This window comes from Geospiza fortis, unplaced genomic scaffold, assembly GCF_000277835.1.
Source record: "Geospiza fortis unplaced genomic scaffold, GeoFor_1.0 scaffold660, whole genome shotgun sequence".
NCBI lineage: Eukaryota > Metazoa > Chordata > Aves > Passeriformes > Thraupidae > Geospiza > Geospiza fortis.
In genome coordinates, this window is record NW_005054719.1 from 95,442 (window position 1) to 114,878 (window position 19,437).

General features: G+C 48.9%; 1 protein-coding gene across 1 annotated transcript in view; it reads left to right on the forward strand.

Moving 5' to 3' along the window:
- Positions 1-19,437, forward strand: part of ARHGAP39 (Rho GTPase activating protein 39) — a 94,029-nt gene that overhangs the window by 63,857 nt on the left and 10,735 nt on the right. The window contains exons 4-6 of the mRNA XM_031065251.1: positions 317-397; positions 8,832-10,233; positions 15,384-15,945. Of these exons, the coding sequence (XP_030921111.1) occupies positions 317-397; positions 8,832-10,233; positions 15,384-15,945 (2,045 nt within the window). The remainder of the gene's footprint in view (positions 1-316; positions 398-8,831; positions 10,234-15,383; positions 15,946-19,437) is intronic.

Genomic DNA, 19,437 nt, shown 5'->3' on the forward strand with positions numbered 1-19,437 from the left:
TGTGGAAAAGAGGGAGCAGCACTCGGAAAGGGTGGGATGGAGCCGGGAGATGTTTGGGATCTGCTCAGATGTTTTAGGGGAAAATTTGGTCTTTGAAGGGTTGGAAATGAACCTGGAGACCACGGCCATGGGTGGCTTTGGACATCATCCGGCCAACAACTCAAAATAAAAACTCAACGACTCCAAGCTGGAGCAGGTCCCGGGAGCAGATCCAGGCCAGGTGGATCCCGTCCTGATGGGATTCATCTCCGTAAATCCCAGAGGAGACGTTGCTGTCTCCGTTGGTAACTCCTCCTCTGCCATTCCTGTTTTCCAGCTCGTCGCCTTCCGGAGTGTTCGAGAAGGAATACGACATTTATCGGGATTACAGCACGGAAGGACAACTCCTGCACTACAGGTAGATGGAATTTCCCTCCGGGATCGGGGTTGGGATGGGTGGGGCAGTGAATGTCACCGATGTTTTATTCCCGAAGGATTTTCCAATCCTTCTCCTTGTCCCTTCCCTTCGTGTGTTGACCTTCACGTCTTTGAGGAACTCCAGAACTCCTCAAGGAACCCAAAAAGTCCTCAGTGAACCCCAAAAGTCCTTCTTGAACCCCCCAAGTCCATCTGGGACCCCAAATCCTCACAGAACCCAAATATCCTCACTGATCCCCAAAATTCCTTCTTGAAACCCAAATCCTCGCTGAACCCCAAAATCCTCACTGATCCCCAAAATTCCTTCTTGAAACCCAAATCCTCACTGAACCCCAAAATCCTCACTGATCCCCAAAATTCCTTCTTGAACCTCCCCAAATCCTTCTTGAATTCCCCAAGTCCTCACCGAACCCCAGAAGTCCCCGTTGGACCCCACCAGGTCCTCGTGAAACCCCAAAAATCCAAGACAAGGATAAGACCGGATTTTGGGGATTTACGGAGTCACTTCTGGCCTGGCTGCTCCGGGTTTTGATGAAACCCCAAATTCCTGGATTTTTTCAGGAGTTGGGGATGAGTGGAGGCACCTCCAGCTCTTCCTTTTGCTTTCCGTGTTGGGAAGGGTGACCGGGAAGGCCGCGATGCTCCTCGTCCCTTTTCCCGGCACGTTTTCCAGCTTTTCCAAGCTGGTCTCCATCACATTCCATGGAATTCACCGCCGCTGAGTGACCTCCTGGGAAGCATCGGAATTAATTTCCACTTTAGGAAGAGAGGGGAAAAAATTCCAAACTTTCCAGGAGGGAGAACCAGCAGGGCATTGGGATCGGGGTTTTATCCTCGTTGGCCGAATGTTCTCCATGAATCCATGATCCCACCCAGGAGCTGGGCGGGTGCAATTCCCAGGAAGGGTGGGAAGGAGCGAGAATTGGGAAGTTTGGTTGGGAATCAGGGATTGGCAGGGGGAGCCAAGCCAGACTCCGGTGGGATTTGTCAGTGACAACGCGGATTTGGGCTGGTGGCAATTAAAAGCTTCGGTGTCACCGCACTCCTGAGCTGGAGACGCCTCCGTCTTCCCAATCCCACAAAAACCCACGGAGCAGCCCTGGCCGCCCTTCCCCCAGCCAGCCAAGGAGCTAATTAGCAGCTTTGCTTAATTAGCTGTGAGTGGACGTGCTTTGGTTTAACCCCGTGAGCGCCACGAGCTGGAATCGGAGCTCGTGATGGATTCCTGTCAATGGGATTAATTGTGAGGGGGGGAAATTAATCGTGGAATCGTGGAATGGGTTTGGGTGGGAGCTCCAAGATCGTCCAGTCCCACCCAAACCATTCCAAGGGCAGGGACACCTTCCAATATCCCAGGTTGCTCCAAGCCCTGTCCAACCTGGCCTGGGATGGAAGAGCCGTGGTGCTCCAGGACCTTGGGACAGGGATTGGGAAGTCTCTGGTTGTCCCAGCATGGAGATGAAGAATTTGGAGCAGGATGGGACCCAAGCAGAGCTTCAAAGATCCACCATGGAGTGGGATGAGCCCCCAAACGCTTCCAGTGGAGCTGGCACAGCTCCCTCGTGTCCAAACCCCGTTTGTGGACATTCCAGGATCAGCTGGAAAGTCAGGCCTGCAAGCCAACAGCCTTCCCAGGTCTTTCCAACCCTCTTTTCCTCGAGCCTGGCACTAATTCCAGAGGTTTTCCTCTGGAAAATGGCAGAGGGACACAGGATTGAGCCCCACAACTCATCCATGGTTCTCTGGTGGGTGGGAAAGCGTGGTGAGACCCAGGTCGTGGTTCCTGCCCTCCTCCATCCCCTCTGGAAAGGAGAAGCTGGAGAACTCCCAGATGTTGGGACAAAGTGTGGGATCAAGGTGGCTCGTGGAGAGCAGCCGGATCTTGAGTGAGAAATCCCATGGGATTCAGCTGGGGATCCTCACCCATGGAATCATCGCCACCTCCTGGTGGGTCACCTCAGGAGCTGCAGCAACGTCCTTGGGAGCAGGGAAGGATTTTTCCACTTCCTTGGAGATCCCGGACAACAATTCCCATGGGAGATTTTTCCAAATAATGAAGATTAATGGGTGTCATTAAGAGAATGAGGTTGTGCTCCGTCTGCCTGGAAGGCTTTTGTGAAATCCCGTCATTCCCAATCCCTGCCCTCAACCCTTCCCCTCTTCATTCCCTCTGGATTTGGGGTCCCCAGAGCTGCTTCGTGTCCTCGTTCCATCGAGGGAGTTGAACTCTTCGCTAATCCAAAACCAATCAATCAATCAATCAGTCTTCCCATCGGGAAATCCGCTTGTTTGTGGGAGAATTCCCAAATTTCTGTCTTCATCCCGTGATTGCCTTGGCCAGTTAATGGACGGAAAGTCCAAGGCTGCTCAAGCTGAATTTTAGACCAAAAATCTTCAACGTTAAGGACTCTTTTCTCCCTTTCTCCTCCCGGCAGCAGGGGGGGCACCAAAGTTCTCCAAATCCATCATTCCAGGCTTTGGAGCTGGAGAAGGTGCTCCGTTGTGTTCCAGCTCTTTGTGGAGAGTTGGGATGTCCAATCCATGAGCAGGGAGAATCCTGGAATTCTTCCGTGGGCGCTCTAGGAGACCAGGATGGCGGCTGCTTCACCTGCGCGGGATCCTTGGCTTGCTCTTCCTCCATTTCTCCTGGACCTCCACACCCAGGAATGTTTGAAGAGTTCTTCAATCTTCTCGCGGTCAACAGGAATCACTTTACAGTGAAGGAATCGGGGAAAAAAGGAGAGAATTAGGGTTGGCTCCCAAAAATCCTGGCACCACCTTTCGGAGCTCCACAGAACCTCCCGTGGAGGCACCTGAGGTGGTTTCGGAGGTGGGTTGGTGTCTGCCAGGGTTTACGAGGTGGTCGTGGTCATGAGGCCACCTCTGTTTTGGGACGCAGACGTAATTTGCCGAAAAATTGTAATTTTCCAGCTGTTTTCGCCTCTTGGCTCCCGCAGGAGTTTTTGGATTCATCCTCCATGGTTGGAGGTTCAGTATCCAAATGGTTCAGTGTCCAAATCCTGCCCTGGCCATGTTCAGCCCTTCTCCATCAGGATTTGTTGTCCTAGCGCCACGTGGGTTCAGGGAATGGCTGCAATTTGGCAGAGTTCTGTAAATCCAGGCCCAAAATTCAGGAATAGACTTGAGGGGGTTTGGAGAAACCCAGGAAGGAGGTGAGGAACCACCACGCCAGATTTTGAGCGTGGTTCCGACCGTGAGTTCATAAATGTGACCATTCCTGATTTTTAGAGGTCAGTGTGACCATTCCTGATTTTTAGAAGTCAATCCATTTCCTTGGAAGTGAGGAAGAGGAGCAGAACTGACACCAGTGATTCCCTAGGGAGCCATGAGATGAAAATCCCATCTTTTGGGGAAAAAAAGGGATGAGGGTTGATGGTTGCTCTTGGTGGTATCACAGTGGTGGGACCTCCTGGGCTGGGCTTTCTGCCCAAGCCTCATCCAACCTGGCCTTGGACACTTCCAGGATGGAGCAGCCAAAGCTTTTCTGGGAATTTCATCCTCAGGGAAGAATTCCTTCCCAAAATCCCTGCTAATCGTGTCCTCTGGAAGCCATTCCCTGTGTCCCGTCAGGCTGGAGACACCAAGAGGAGGAAAAGCTTCGGAGCAGGGAATGCGCTCAGGGGGATGTGAAATCCACTCGGAATAGGCAAGAGCTAAAAAAAAAAGAAAATCACCATTTTTGGAACTCTTTGTGGCGCTCCCGGAGCCAGCGGGAATGAGCAGATTCCCTATTGATCGGCTATTTTGGGAAATGTCACTTCTGGTCTCTTTGTTCTTCCCAGCTGATTCCTCAGAGCCACAAAGGCTCTTCTGTGCTCCTTTCCCAGCATTCCCTCCTCCCTCTCCAGTCTGGAAAGATCTCCTCTTGTTTTCGGTGACATTTGGATTTTGGGAACGAAGCTATTTTTGGGGGATGGCTTTAATTGGGATGAGCAGCCCCCATTGGCTCCCGGGAATTTGGTGTTCGTTCCTGGTTCGGTTGTGTTGGTCTTGTGCTTCCTCCTGGTGGGTTCCTGATGGGATTGATCCCGGAGGAACTCACTGGAGACCCCCCCGGCCATCATGGATGTCCCAAACCAAGAGGACAAAGATGGGTGGGGAAGGTCCACCCTGAGCTGACCTTCAGCAAGGTCAACCTGACCTTCATCCAAGGAGTGATCATCCAAATTCATTTTGGTGTTCCCTCATCATGGACATCCCATAAAATCCTTTGGTTATGGATCCGTGGCCTCCAATGTCCCGACCTGACCAATCCCACCCAAACAGCTGCCAGAAAACGGCAAAAATTCACCTTCCTGATGAATTTTTCATTTCATTTTTGGCCCTGCTTCTCCTGAAAAAAAAGTTGGAATGGGATGGTGAGGGATGGGATGGGTCGTTATCTCCCTCTGGTCTTGATCAGCTTCCGTGGTGTTAATTAGTGCCGATGCCGCCGGAGCAGCAGAAGATCGGAGATGTTCCACGGAGAGATTTGGTGTTGAGGTCCTGGAGCTAAAGGTGATCCCACAGCGCCATCCGGAGACAGGGATCGGACAATTTTGGACAAATAAGAATTTTTTTTTTTAAGTGGTATTTTGATGGGTATAATCCTTTGGGAATATTTTAGTTGGAGAATGGAATTGTGTGTGTGGAGGTCGTGGACATCCACCAAACCAAGATTTGATGTCAACAGAATTTGGGCTTCAACATTCCCGTCGCTCCAAAATCCCCACAGAAAGACCAAACTGGATTTTCCTCCTCGTGGATATCCCGTGGTTTGTGTTGTGTCCATCAAATCATCCGGGAAAAACTCGATCCTGGCGCTCACCTTCTTCCCAAAATATCCGTTTTATTGCCCAAATTATGCAAATTTCACCTCGCTCGTTCCGGTTTTTCTAGGAATCAGCTTCAACCAATCAAAAGGCTTCCTAAAAAAATGAACTCCAAGGAGGAAGTGACGCTTCCAAAAGATGGGAAAAGGAATTGGAAGCGCAGAAGAAGGGTTGGATTGGAAGTGTGGAAGAAGGGTTGGAGAGGCCACGGTGGGGTTGTGAGAACCCCAAATCCCACAAAATTTAAAAATTTGAAATTTTAAAATGTAGAATTTAAAATTCCAGCCCAAGCCCCGGGATTATTAAATATATGGAATTCCATGGAATTCCATGTCAGTTTTTTGGGAACAGCACTACTCGCTGGCGAAGAGCAGCGAAACCTTAGGGATGGAGGATTTCAGGATTTCACCACGCAGCTTCATTTGATTTCAAATTAACATAAAATACGAGCTTTCTCGTGATTATAGAGGCTGGGTTCCTGTCCTGAGGGCGTTTTCCCAGCTGGAAAATTTCGGATGGATCACGGGAGGCTCCAGGTGGAATCCTGGATGTCCTCAGGCTCTGCTGCTCACCTTTCCCTGCTTTTTTGCACGGAGATTTTCGTGCTGCCGGAGCGGCACCGGGCACCGTGCCAGGGTTTTTTCCTGATCCCGGAATTCCCAGCGGGATGTGCTCGGAGCAGGCGGTGCCCAGCTGGGAGGGAAGAGGGGCCGGGCTGTTTTACTCATTCTCCTCATTCCCATCCCAGTTTAGCCCTGGAAAAGGGAATTTTAATCTCAGGTGGAAGGCGGAGGGTGAGGATGCTCCCAAATCCCACGGCCGGGGGAGGAAGGTGAGGAAGAGCGAGGCGGGAATTTGGGATTTTGGGAATTTGGGGTGGTGGGGGTGCCCAAGGATCTTTTGCTTTTCCTGGAGAATCCTGCTGCATTCTGATATTTGAATTATTCAAATCCAGGGGTTTTTTCCCCAGGGAGGGGAAAATCCACTTAATCCCAGCTCTAAATTTTAATCTTCACCTGCAAAGTCTAAATAACTCCGGAGCAGGGGAAGAAATCTTGGAAAAATGCACGGTTTGGGTCAGTTTTGGAAATATTCTTGTTCATAAACTTCACGTCGCCGCCTCATTCCATCAAAAACCAAATAATTTTGGTTTAAAAGAACGAAATATAGTTTTAAATAATTCTGCTTAAACCCAGCTGTGATTTATTCCCTCAGTCCCACCTTGATGGAGTGGGGCTGCCCCTCGGCTCCCTTAAATCATCAGGAATGTGAAAAATCCATAATTTTGGTTGTTCTCGTGGGATTTTAAGGAATTTTGAGCTGCGCATGGTCGAAATTCTAGCTGGAATGAATAATTATATGCAAATGAGGGGGGGGGTCTGCAGGTGTGGGGTCTCTCCAGAAAAAAACAATGGGAAGCAAAGGAATTCCTGGATGAGGGATCCAGGTTTCTCCTCTCCATCGTTGACTTCCCAAAGGTTGGAAGAAGATCAAGGAGGAGGCACTGGAGCAGGGAAGGAAATTTAGGAGAACATGGAAAAATCCTGCCCCAAACCAGGTGGAAATTATGTGGGAATCACACAAATTTCCAAAGAAATGGATTTCTTGGATAGGAGACAACGGAGGGATTTGGGAAGCGGTTTTGTCATGGAAATGTACAGAGCACAAAAAAATCTTCCCCACGCGGAGAAAACAGCAGGGAGAACGCGGTGCCAAGCCAGAAATAACAGGAATACTTGGAATTTCTGCCGGATGCCCCGTGCCAGCATCCCTTGAATTTCTTGGAGCGGCCGCCCCGCTCGTGGGCAGCGATTTCAGCCCCAAAAATTGCCTTTTTGGGATTCCTTTTGTCGGCAGAAAATTCCATTTATTCCGTGGGGTGGTTTGTTTTTTTTTTGGAGGGGGGGCACTGACCATAATCCACGGAGCTTTCTGGAACATCGCTTCCCTTTATTTAATGTTTGGGATTGAAAGCTCGGCCTGGATGAGGTGATTTGACGGAAGCGCCGCTGCTCCGTTGGGGATTTTTCCTCGGATCCGCTGCTGCCAGATGGAATATTAATGCCAGCTGCAAAGCTGGGAATTAAGCGGTGGTTTCACCTGGTTTGAGTGAAAACACCTGGATTTAGGAGGGATTTGGGTTCGGGCGGGCGTGGGGAAAATGTGGAAACGTGGATTTCTGCAGGGAATTTCCGGATCATCTCATTCCAACCCTTTTCCATGGGCAGGGATATCTTCCACTATCCCAGATTGCTCCAAGTCCTGTTCAGCCTGGGCTTGGACACTTCCAGGGATGGGGCAGCCACAGATTCCCTGGGAATTCCAGTCCAGTTCCTCTGTGGCTCTTCTGTTTTCTTTCCTCACGATTTTTGGGATCTGTGTATAAAAATCAGGTCATTTGTGAGGATTAAAGACCTCCAGCTTTTCCAGAAGAAACATGGAGCCATCCAAGGTTTTTGTGTGTGGTTTGAGCAGGAAAAGCAGATTTTTCAGGAGCAGAGCAAGGTGGGAAGGGGCTTGGAGCAACCTGGGGTAGTGGAAGGTGCCCCAGCCCATGGCAGGAACTGGATGAGATTTAAGCACAAACCATTCTGTGAATCCAGGGTTTTGTGGTCGTGGATGGAATTTTGAGGGTCTGGAAGGGGCTCCATGAGGGGTTGAGATCCATCAAACCAAGGTGGAGGAGCCCAAACACATCCAGGTTTTCAGCAGCAAGAAGCTGGCAGGAGGCTCAAGTCCCCGGGAGCTCCAAAGGTGGAAAAGGAAGGAATAAATTGTTCCCAAATCCCTTGGAGCAAGGACAAGGTCGTGGACAAACAAGGAGAGACTGTGGAGCCTCCTGCAGGGAATTGTGTCTTTTTGTGGGAATTTTTCCCTCAAAACTCAGCGATTGAACTCACTCCACCTTTTCCTGGGGGACAGAAGGGACAAATGGCTGGGAATAAGCGAGAACTGGAGAGGGATGGACTGGGAGAGCAGACGGTGCCTCCGGCATCTTCTGTTCCAGCGTGGGATTGGTGACAGCATGTGCTTCCCTGTGCCTTGGGAACAGCAAATTCCAGCTCGGATCCCTCCTGTGAGCCGGGCAGCTCCACCAAATCCATCTTTGCTCTTCCTCCTGAGTGTCCCAAGGTCTTGGAACAGGGACAGAGGAGATGAACATCCACTGTGCCAGGGAAGAATTCCTCACAGGAGAATTTCTTCCCAATATCCAATCCCAAGGGCAGGGACGCCTTCCACTATCCCAGGTTGCTCCAAGCCCTGGCCAGCCTGGCCTTGGACACTTCCAGGGATGGAGCAGCCACAGCTTTTCTGGGAATTCCGTTCCAGAGACTCCCCACCCTCACAGCCGAGAATTCCTTCCTGTTATCCCACCCAACCCTGCCCTCTGGAAGTGGGAAGCCATTCCCTGTGTCCTGTCCCTCCATGCCTTGTCCAAGATCCAACCCCATCCAATCCCTCCCATCTCCATCTCTCGAGCACTTGGGAATATCCATCCTCCAGGCTCAGGAGGTTTGGGACCAACAATCCCAAATTTTGGTGGAATTCTGACCTCCCCCTCAATGACGTTTCTCCCCACAGGACCTCATCCCTGCGATGGAACGCCGGCACCAAGGAGCGGATGCTGATCAAGGTGACGGATCGGGAGCCCAGCTTCCTCCTCCACCAAGGCAACGGCTACGCCCCGGAAAACCAACCCGGCTCCCGCTCCCGCCGGCCCTCGGGCGGACAACAGTCGCCCAACCTCCAAACCTTCTCCTCGGATGCCGACAACTCCGTCTTCTTCCCGGAGAGGAAGCAGTCGCCCTTCCTGAAGAGGGCCGAGCACGTGGGCAGCTGCTCGCCGCTGCTGGGCCGGGGCGATTCCTTCTGCTCGCCGCTCCAAGCCCAGCACCGCAAACATTCCAGCGAATCCCAGCCCTCGTCGCCCCGCTACGCCTACGAGCCGCCGCTCTACGAGGAGCCCCCCATGGAGTACCAGGCTCCCATCTACGACGAGCCGCCCGTGGACATGCAGTACGAAGCCAGCGGCAGCTACAAGGCCGGCTCGCCGCAGAAATCGCCCATCCGCAAGCCTCACCCTTTCCTTCAGTCGCCCAAGCAAGGCTCCAACTCGCCCTACCAGCAGTTGGTGCTCACCAAGCAGAAATGTCCCGACCGCTTCATGAGCCTGGAATACAGCCCGGCCGGCAAGGAATACGTCCGGCAGTTGGTCTACGTGGAGCAGTCGGGCTCCAGCCCCAAGATGAAGACGGGCTTGAGGCACAAATATTCCCCCAACCCCATCGGCGGCTCCTACTCGCTGCAGCACAGCCCCTGCCTGGTGCGGGACCAACGCCTGGAGATCAAATCAGGCGACTACAGCAGCATGGAGGGACCCGACTTCTGCCCCGGCCCCACGGGCGCCCAGGTGGCCCAGGGCGAGGACTCCATGTCGTGGTCCAGCCAGCAGGACACCTTGTCCTCCACCGGTTACTCGCCCTCCACCAGGAAGAGGAAAAGCCGGAAGCCTTCGGTGAACCACGACGCCAACGCCTCCTCCACGGACGGCTCGGGGGAGAGGGAGGTGTTGGGAGAGCTGGGTGAGGAACGAGCCGCGCCGGGGCCCACCAGGTCGCCGATGAACCGGACGGAGAGCAAGGCGGCCGAGGCGGAGGCGGCGCGGGGCTTCCCGGAGCCGTTCCTGGCGCAGGCGCGGCTGGCGTGGGAGGCGCAGCAGGCCCACTACCACATGAAGCAGAGGAGCAGCTGGGATTCCCAAAAGGACGGTTCGGGCTACGAGAGCGACGGAGCCCTGCCGCTGCCCATGCCGGGCCCCGTGGTGAGAGCCTTCAGCGAGGACGAGGCGTTGGCACAGCAGGAGAACAAGCACTGGAAGAGGAACACCTTCGAGAAGCTGGGCTTCCCCCAGATCCTGCTGGAGAAGAGAGTCTCCGTCCAGACGAACTTGGCCTCCCCCGAGCCATACCTGCATCCATCTCAGGTAACGCCCTTGGGAAGGTTCTCGGTTTTGGGGGTCTTCGCCGCGTGGTCGATCCTGGTTGAAGGTCCTTCTCCTCCAGTGGGATGGTCCCTGGGATGATCCCACACCAGGATTGGGCACGGGGATCTCTGTGTCAGGGTGGCCTCAGCTCTGTGCTGTGGCTTCTCCTGCCTCGGTGTGGGGCAGATCCGGGATCCACGCAGCTCCCAGGAGGTTCCTGAGTGCCCATCCCTGACCCCTCAGGGAAGCTGGTCCTTTGCAAGGTGGTCCTGCAAAGTTGGTCCTTGCCAAGGTGGTCCCTCAAAGATGCTGGTCCTTGCCAAGGTGGTCCCTCAAAGTTGGTCCTTACCAAGTTGGTCTCCTTTAAAGTCGGTCCTTATCAAGGTGGCCCCTCAAAGAAGGTGGTCCCACAAAGATTTTGGTCTTTGCCAAGGTGGTCCCTCAAAGAAATTAGTGCTTGCCAAGGTGGTCCCTCAAAATTGGTCCTTAGCAAGGTGGTCCTTTAAAGTCAGTCCTTACCAAGGTGGTCCCTGAAAAAAGTTGGTCCTTGCCAAGGTGGTCCCTCAAAGTTGGTCCTTGCCAAGGTAGTCCTTCAAAGAAGTTGGCCCTTAGCAAGGTGGTCCCTCGAAGTTGGTTCTTGGCAAAGTGGTCCCTCGAAGAAGTTGGTTCTTGGCAAAGTGGTCCTTCAAAGTTGGCCCTTGCCAAGGTGGTCCTTCAAAGATTTTGGTCTTTAGCTAGGTGGTCCCTCAAAGAAGTTGGCCCTTAGCAAGGTGGTCCCTCGAAGTTGGTTCTTGGCAAAGTGGTCCTTCAAAGTTGGCCCTTGCCAAGGTGGTCCTTCAAAGTTGGTCCTTACCAAGGTGGTCCCTCAAAGTCGGTCCTTGCCAAGGTGGTCCCTCAAAGTTGGTCCTTGCCAAGGTGGCCCTTCAAAGTTGGTCCTTACCAAGGTGGTCCCTCAAAGTCGGTCCTTGCCAAGGTGGTCCCTCAAAACTTTGGGACATAAGAGCCACCAGTTTTCCAGAATTTGTTTCCCAGGGCTGTGGGCTGCCTCCAGCCCCGAACTCCCATTCCAGAGGAGACCCTGAGGCTCTGACCTGGAATTGCTGGAGCTGGTGTACCCCATGTGCCCAATTCCGGCCCATCAGATGCTTCCCTGGTTCTTGGATTTCCTCCATCAGCTTCTGGATGTTCTCCATCAGTCCCTTCCCCTCCAGGGAAAGGCTGTCAGGGCTTCCAAGAAACCGGTGATGGCACCACCTGGAAAACTTCCTGGAAGAGGGAATTTGGAGTCAACAGGAGGGACACCCTGGACATGGACCCGGGAAACAGCAAATCATCTGGAAAATTCCTTTTTTGTCCATGGAAATCGGTGGAGCGCTGCATCCAAAGGCAGCAGAAGAAGATTCCTGAAGCACAAGGACTCCGTGCTGCACGAGGAGATCCAAACCCAAAGCTGGAGAGCTCCAGATCCGCTTTGGATCTTCACGCCGAGAGAAGAAGATGCCACCGTTGGTGATCCCACACCTTCTTCACAGAGCTCGGGACGTGGTGGGAATCTTCTCCACTCCCCAGAGGTTTCTGTCCTGGTGGTCCCATCTGTCGTCCTCAACCTCAGGGACACCAAGGTGGTGGGACACTGGCACTGGTTTCCCAGAGAAGCTGTGGCTGCCCCATCCCTGGAAGTGTCCAAGGCCAGGCTGGACAGAGCTTGGAGCAACCTGGGATCATGGAAGGTGTCCCTGGCCATTGGAACAGGATGACCTTGAAGGTCCCTTCCAAGCCAACCCCTTCCGTGGTCATGGCTGTGGTTGTCACCAGTGGAGTGTCCCCACTGAGGTGCATCCCAGCCCCACCCAGGTGGCTCCAGGATCTTCTCCTTTGAGGATTCCTGAATTCCTGAGGTGGCACCATGGTCACCCCATGGGACAGGCAGGAGGTCACGGCCATTTGAGGTTGACACCCGATGGTTCATCCCCTTCTTGTGGGCCAGGGCATCCCCCAAGCTCATTAAGGTGCTAATTAGAGCTAATTAGGGCTGAAGTTAATTTCCTATTGGCTCTGGCAGCAGAGGATCCATCACATTTCGCTTCTGGTGTCTCTCCCTGGCCTGACCATGCTCTCCTTGGCTGGAGAAGGTCGCAGTCCTCAACCAATGGGGTCATTTTCTTCTCTTGGTGGCTCTGGTCCAGCCCATGGATCAATTTTTGGAAGAGCCACGTCCCCAGCAGCTGCTAAGCGAGGGACCTTCGAGCATCTCCTGCATCTCCTCCCACTCAGGAAACCCCAGGCTGGAGGACACAGAAGGACCTTTGGGGTGAAGTGGCCTCCACAGGGACACCAGGGCTGGGTCCCTCGAGGGGTGAAGGGTCCCCATCCCATGTCCCTGCCATCGTCACTGTGGTCAGGATGGGAGTGGAGCAATGTCCATGGGAAGGTCTCGACACTGGAACAGGACGAGTTGCTGAAGGGACAAGAAACTTGAGTTGTTTGAAGAACTAGAAGTTCAGTAGAAGTTCAGCTGCCAGCAGCTCTGGTGGCTCTTTGGGTGGCTTCCTTGTCCCCTCCTGGATTTTCCTGCTCCTGGGTCTTTCCACCTTCTGCTTTTCTTCTGTTCCTCATCTGAAGCCCAACCCCGGAGTCCGTGGCAGCACTGGAGTCACCTTGCCCACGGACTCTGCTCAGGGCCACCAAGGTGGGGACAGCAGTGTCACCTCTGTCCTTCCCTGCCATGGCTCACGTCCCCAGGGCTCTCAAACCCAGGAGGTCTGGCCTGGATGTGCAGAAGAGATGATGAAGCCACCTTGGCTGGCTGCAGGAGCACAGAATTGTCCAGTTGTCCAACCCAATTGTCCCTCGTGGCCACCAGCTGTTGGGGTGTCCCTCCACCTCCTGGGGTGACATCCACGCGCTGTGCTGGCGCCAGCAGCACAAGGACACTGGGGTCCTCTGGGTCCTTCCCAGCTGGCTGCTCTGCAGAGGTCAAGGTTAACTCCTGAGCATCTCCTGTCCCTCAGGATGTTCAGAAGGACCGTCCATGTTGCTCAGGGCTTGGAGGAGCCGCCGGCCTCCTCCTGTGGCCGCTGGAGAACCACCCTGGAAGGTGATTCTGGGTAGAGGGGGTTTCCTGGGGGAGCCTCTTAAGGGTGGGTGTGTCCCCAAAGGACGGGTGGAACCCAAAGCCGCTCCCGCTTTGTGTCCCCCACGTTGCCACCAACTTCTGTCCAAGTGTGGAGAGAGCCCGGCCTGGCACCCGTTCCCACCGGTCCCCTCCCTCCCTCCTGATGCCAGTGGGTGCCACAGCCCGCCTTGGCCGCTGGCCACTCGTGCTCCACTTGGCCATGGTGGGACTGAGGAGAAGCTCCTCGGAGAGGACGAGGCTGGTGGAAAGACCTCTGAACGCTGCAACGGTTGGTTGGTTGATTGGTCGATTGATTTGTTGGTTGATTGATTGGTTTGTTGGTTGATTGATTGGTTTGTTGGTTGATTGATTGGTTGGTTGGTTGGTTTGTTGGTTGATTGGTTGGTTGGTTGGTTGATTGATTTGTTGGTTGGTTGGTGGGTTGGTTGATTGGTTGGTTGGTTGATTTGTTGATTGATCATTTGGTTGGTGGATTGATTGATTGAGCCATTGGTTCATTGATTTATTGGCTGGTCAGTTTTTTGATCTGTTGCTTGATCAATCCATCCATCAATCGATCAATCACTCCATCAGCACTCCCATGATTGATTAGTTTGTTGGTTGATCTATTGGTTGATTGATTGAGCCATTGCTTCATTGCCTGGTCCATTTTTCTACCTGTTGCTCGACTGATCAATCAATCAATCGATCAATCACTCCATCAGCACTCCCATGATTGATTAGTTTGTTGGTTGATCTATTGGTTGATTGATTGAGCCATTGCTTCATTGCCTGGTCCATTTTTCTACCTGTTGCTCGACTGATCAATCAATCAATCGATCAATCACTCCATCAGCACTCCCATGATTGATTAGTTTGTTGGTTGATCTATTGGTTGATTGATTGAGCCATTGCTTCATTGCCTGGTCCATTTTTCTACCTGTTGCTCGACTGATCAATCAATCAATCGATCAATCACTCCATCAGCACTCCCATGATTGATTAGTTTGTTGGTTGATCTATTGGTTGATTGATTGATTGAGCCATTGCTTCATTGCCTGGTCCATTTTTCTACCTGTTGCTCGATTGATCAATCAATCAATCGATCAATCACTCCATCAGCACTCCCATGATTGATTAGTTTGTTGATTGATCTATTGGTTGATTGATTGATTGACCCATTGTTTCATTGGTTCATTTGTTTATTGGCTGGACCATTTTTCGACCTGTTGCTCGATCAATCGATCAATCAATCAATCAATCATTCCATCAGCACTCCCATGATTGATTGGTTTGTTGATTGATCTATTGGTTGATTGATTGATTGAGCCATTGTTTCATTGGTTCATTTGTTTATTGGCTGGACCATTTTTCGACCTGTTGCTCGATCAATCGATCAATCAATCAATCAATCATTCCATCAGCACTCCCATGATTGATTGGTTTGTTGATTGATCTATTGGTTGATTGATTGATTGAGCCATTGTTTCATTGGTTCATTGCCTGGTCCATTTTTCGACCTGTTGGTCAATCAATCAATCACTCCATCAGCACTCCCATGATTGATTAGTTTGTTGATTGATCTGTTGGTTGGTTGATTGATTGATTGAGCCATTGCTTCATTGCCTGGTCCATTTTTCTACCTGTTGCTCGACTGATCAATCAATCAATCGATCAATCACTCCATCAGCACTCCCATGATTGATTAGTTTGTTGATTGATCTATTGGTTGATTGATTGATTGACCCATTGTTTCATTGGTTCATTTGTTTATTGGCTGGACCATTTTTCGACCTGTTGCTCGATCAATCGATCAATCAATCAATCAATCATTCCATCAGCACTCCCATGATTGATTGGTTTGTTGATTGATCTATTGGTTGATTGATTGATTGAGCCATTGTTTCATTGGTTCATTTGTTTATTGGCTGGACCATTTTTCGACCTGTTGCTCGATCAGTCGATCAATCAATCGATCGATCAATCACTCCATCGGCCCCGCCCGCCCCGCTGACCTGTCCCATGTTGTCCGCAGTCCGAGGACCTGGGCGCCTGCGCGCAGTTCGAGAGCAGCCGGCAGACGCGGAACATGATGCCGAGCGCCAGCTGCGTCTTCCCCACGTTCAACCTGCGCAAGCCCTCCTCGGAGACGGACATTGAGAACTGGGCCTCCAAGCACTTCAACAAGCACACCCAAGGGCTCTTCCGGCGCAAGGTCTCCATCGCCAACATGCTGGCCTGGAGCAGCGAGTCCATCAAGAAACCCATGATCATGACCAACGACCGCAACGTCAAGAAGGAGGCGTGCGAGATCTTCAAGCTCATCCAGATGTACATGGGCGACCGGCGGGCCAAGACGGACCAGCTCAACGTGGCCTTGGAGATCGCCACCAAAGGTTGGAGCATGCAGGGGCTGCGAGACGAGCTCTACATCCAGCTGTGCCGGCAGACCACCGAGAACTTCCGTTACGAGAGCCTGGCCCGCGGCTGGGAGCTCATGGCCATTTGTTTGGCCTTCTTCCCGCCCACTCCCAAATTCCATTCCTACCTTGAAGGATACATTTACCGGCACATGGATCCGGTGAATGACACCAAAGGTAAGTGAGGAACCGCGGCCCGGTGGCTTCTGTGGTTGTCCTCGATGCCTGGAAGTGTTTCCAGGACAGGTTGGATGGGGATTGGCCAAGCTGGGATAGGGGAAGGTGTCCCTGGATGGTCTGGATTGTCCCTTCCAGCCCGAACCATTCCATGATTCCATGTCCCACCCCATTGATTCGGTTCCTTTCCTCTTGGATGAGTCTCCTCATGGAAAGGTGGATGAGGAACTCATCCAGAACATCTGGAAGTGCACCTGGCGCTGTGGGGCCTTTCCCACCCTTCTCCTTCCCAGAATCCAACAGCAACTGAGCTTTGACACCTTTGCTGTGGGATCAGCCTCACCTTCGCTCCTGGAATTTCTTCCAACCCAACCTTCAGAGGTCCCTTCATCCATCCAACCCAACCTTCAGAGGTCCCTTCCAACCCAAACCATTCCATGACTCCATGTACCAAGCTGTTGATCTGGTTCCTTTCCTCTTGGCTGAATCTCCTCGTGGAAAGGTGGATGAGGAACTCATCCAGAACATCTCCTGGAGGTGCACCTGGTGCTGTGGGGCCTTTCCCACCCTTCTCCTTCCCAGAAATCCAGCAGGAGATCCAAGAGGAAATGAGCTTTGACACCTTTGTGGGATCAGCGTTGCCTCCACTCCTGGAACTTCTCCCACCCTCAGAAGTTCCTTCCAACCCAAACCATTCCAGGATTCCATGGTTTCCATCATTCCCACCTCCAGATGTTTCCTCTCCAGTAGCTTTGGATCCAGAATTCCAGGATTCCATGGTTCCACCATCATTCCTGCCTCCAGATGTTTCTTCTCCAGTAGCTTTGGATCCCAAAAACATCTGGATGGAACCCAGAAGATTCCCATCTCCTGCGGTTTTAGGTCATGCCCAAAGGAGGAGACAGAAATTTGAGAAATTTGGGAATTTCAGGAGATCCTCTCCAGCCTTGGCATTGGTTGTCCCAAATCCTTCACCCTCCAGACGTCCCCATGAGTTGATGCCACCTCCCGGTGGGACATGGACAAGGCGGGATTGGGAATCGTGGAGGATTTGGGGATTTTGGGTCCCAGATTTCTCCCGGGGTTCCGAGGTGTCCCTCAGCTCCTGGAGGGGACACCAGGAGATGATCCCACCCTAGATGGCCACGGAAGGTGGAGAAGACCCCATGGGACAACCCGGGAATGTCAGGATGGGTCGGGTTGGTCCCACCAGAGGTGCCAAAGTCATTTCCCGCCAAAGGAGAGGCTCCGCCCCCAACTCCCCCCCAGCCAATCAGAGCCCTTCCCTGGGAATTCCCGAATTCCGCCCTCGTTCTGAGTTTTCCGTGATTTTCCCCGGAATTTCGTTGTCTTTGTGTTGATTGGTTTCCTTGTCGGTGTTGATTTGTTTTAATTTGCATTTTCGAGTCCATCTCATTTGGTTAAATTTGCATTTTCATTGCCATTTTAATCAGGTTAAATTTGCATTTTCATTGCCATTTTAATCAGGTTTTTATTTCCATTTTATTTTTATTTTTTCCTTTTATTTTTGGTTTTAATTATAATTATAATTTTAATTTTAACTTTCATTTTCATTTTATTTCCTTTAATTTCAGTTTTACTTATTAATTTTTCTGTTCTTAATTTATATTTTAATTTATATCTTTAATTTCTTTTCATTTCCTTACTTTATTTTCCATTTTATCTTAGTTCCATGGTATTATTGTTTTTCACTTTTATTTTCTTTTCATTATTAATTTGCACCTTTATTTCAATCTTCATTTTTTAATCAATGATTTATTACCTATTTTATTTTATTTTCATTTTTTTATTTCTTTTCCATTAAACTTTGATACTTTTCTTAATTTTTTAATCCTTGTTTACTTGATTTTCTTTGATTTTATTTTAAATTACTTTAGTTTAATTTTATATTTCAGCTCTTTTTTTTCATTCCCATTTTCACTTCAATGTTTTTTCATTTCCACTTTCATTTCCTCGCAAATTTTATTTCCATTGCACTTGTTCATTTTCCTTTCAGTTTTTCCTTCAAATTAATTTCAATTCTTTATTTCCATTTAATTTTCTTTTTTCCTTTCAATGTCCATTGAATTCTTCCATTAATTTAATTTTGTTTTATTAAATTTTAATCTTATTTTCATTTCAATGTTTTAACTTCAGCTTGAATTTTAATTGATTTCCATTTTTCTTTTCATTTTATTTCAGTTCTTCATTTTAATTTTATTGTAATTTCAATTTTTATTTCAGTTTTAATTAGACCTTAATTTCTAATTTTCATTTCAATTTTTTTCCAAGTTTCATTTAATTTCAAATTTGATTTCATTTCAGCTTTTAAATTTTCATTTCATGTCAATTTTTAAGTGCCAATTCCCATTCCATTTCAAATTTTAATTCCAATTTTTATTCCAATTTTCAAATTTTAATTTTATTTCAATTTTCATTTCCAATTCAAGATTTCCATCTCAATTTCCACTTTGTTTTGAATTTCAATTTCAGTTTCAATTTCATTTATTTAAATTTCTAATTGTAATTTTAAATTTAATTTAAATTTTTGCTTTAATTTCAATTTTAATTGTAATTTTTAAATTTCGATTTTAATCTTTATATTTATTTCAACTTTTTTCAAATTCTATTTCTATTTAAATTTTTTTATTTAAATTTCAATTATAATTTTAAGTTTTTGTTTTAATTTTAATTTTAATTTCAATTCATTTTTTCAATTTATATCTAGATTTTTTCTATTTTAATTTCAATCATAATTTTAAATTTAATTTTTGTTTTAATCCCAATTTTAAATGCATTTTTAAATTTTTATTTTAATTATTTTTTAAATTTTTCATTTCAATATATATTTTAAATTTATTTTACTGTTTTGTTTTAATTTCAATTTTAATTTACATATTTTTTTAGGTTTTATTTAATTTCTTAAATTTAAATTTCAATTGAATTTTTTTCATTTAACATTTAATATTTCTAAATTTTAATTTCGACTTTAATTTCAATTTTAATTTCGATTTTAATTTCGATTTTAATTTTGATTTTAATTTTGATTTTAATTAATTTCGATTTTAATTTCGATTTTAATTTCGAATTTAATTTTGATTTTCATTTCGATTTTAATTTCGATTTTAATTTCGATTTTAATTTCGATTCTAATTTTGGTTTTAGTTTTGATTTCAATTTCGATTTTAATTTCGATTTCAATTTCGATTTTAATTTCGATTTCAGTTTCGATTTTAATTTTGATTTTAATTTTTATTTGAATTTCGATTTTAATTTCGATTTTGATTTCAATTTCGATTTTAATTTCGATTTTCATTTCGATTTCAATTTCGATTTTAATTTCTATTTCAATTTCGATTTCAATTTCGATTTTCATTTCGATTTTAATTTCGATTTTTTAATTTCTCTTTCCCACCTGCACGCCGCCCCTCCCCGCTCCCGCCGTTGGTTCCCCGCGGGCACTCCGGGCGCCCCCCCCAGTCTCGCGGCACC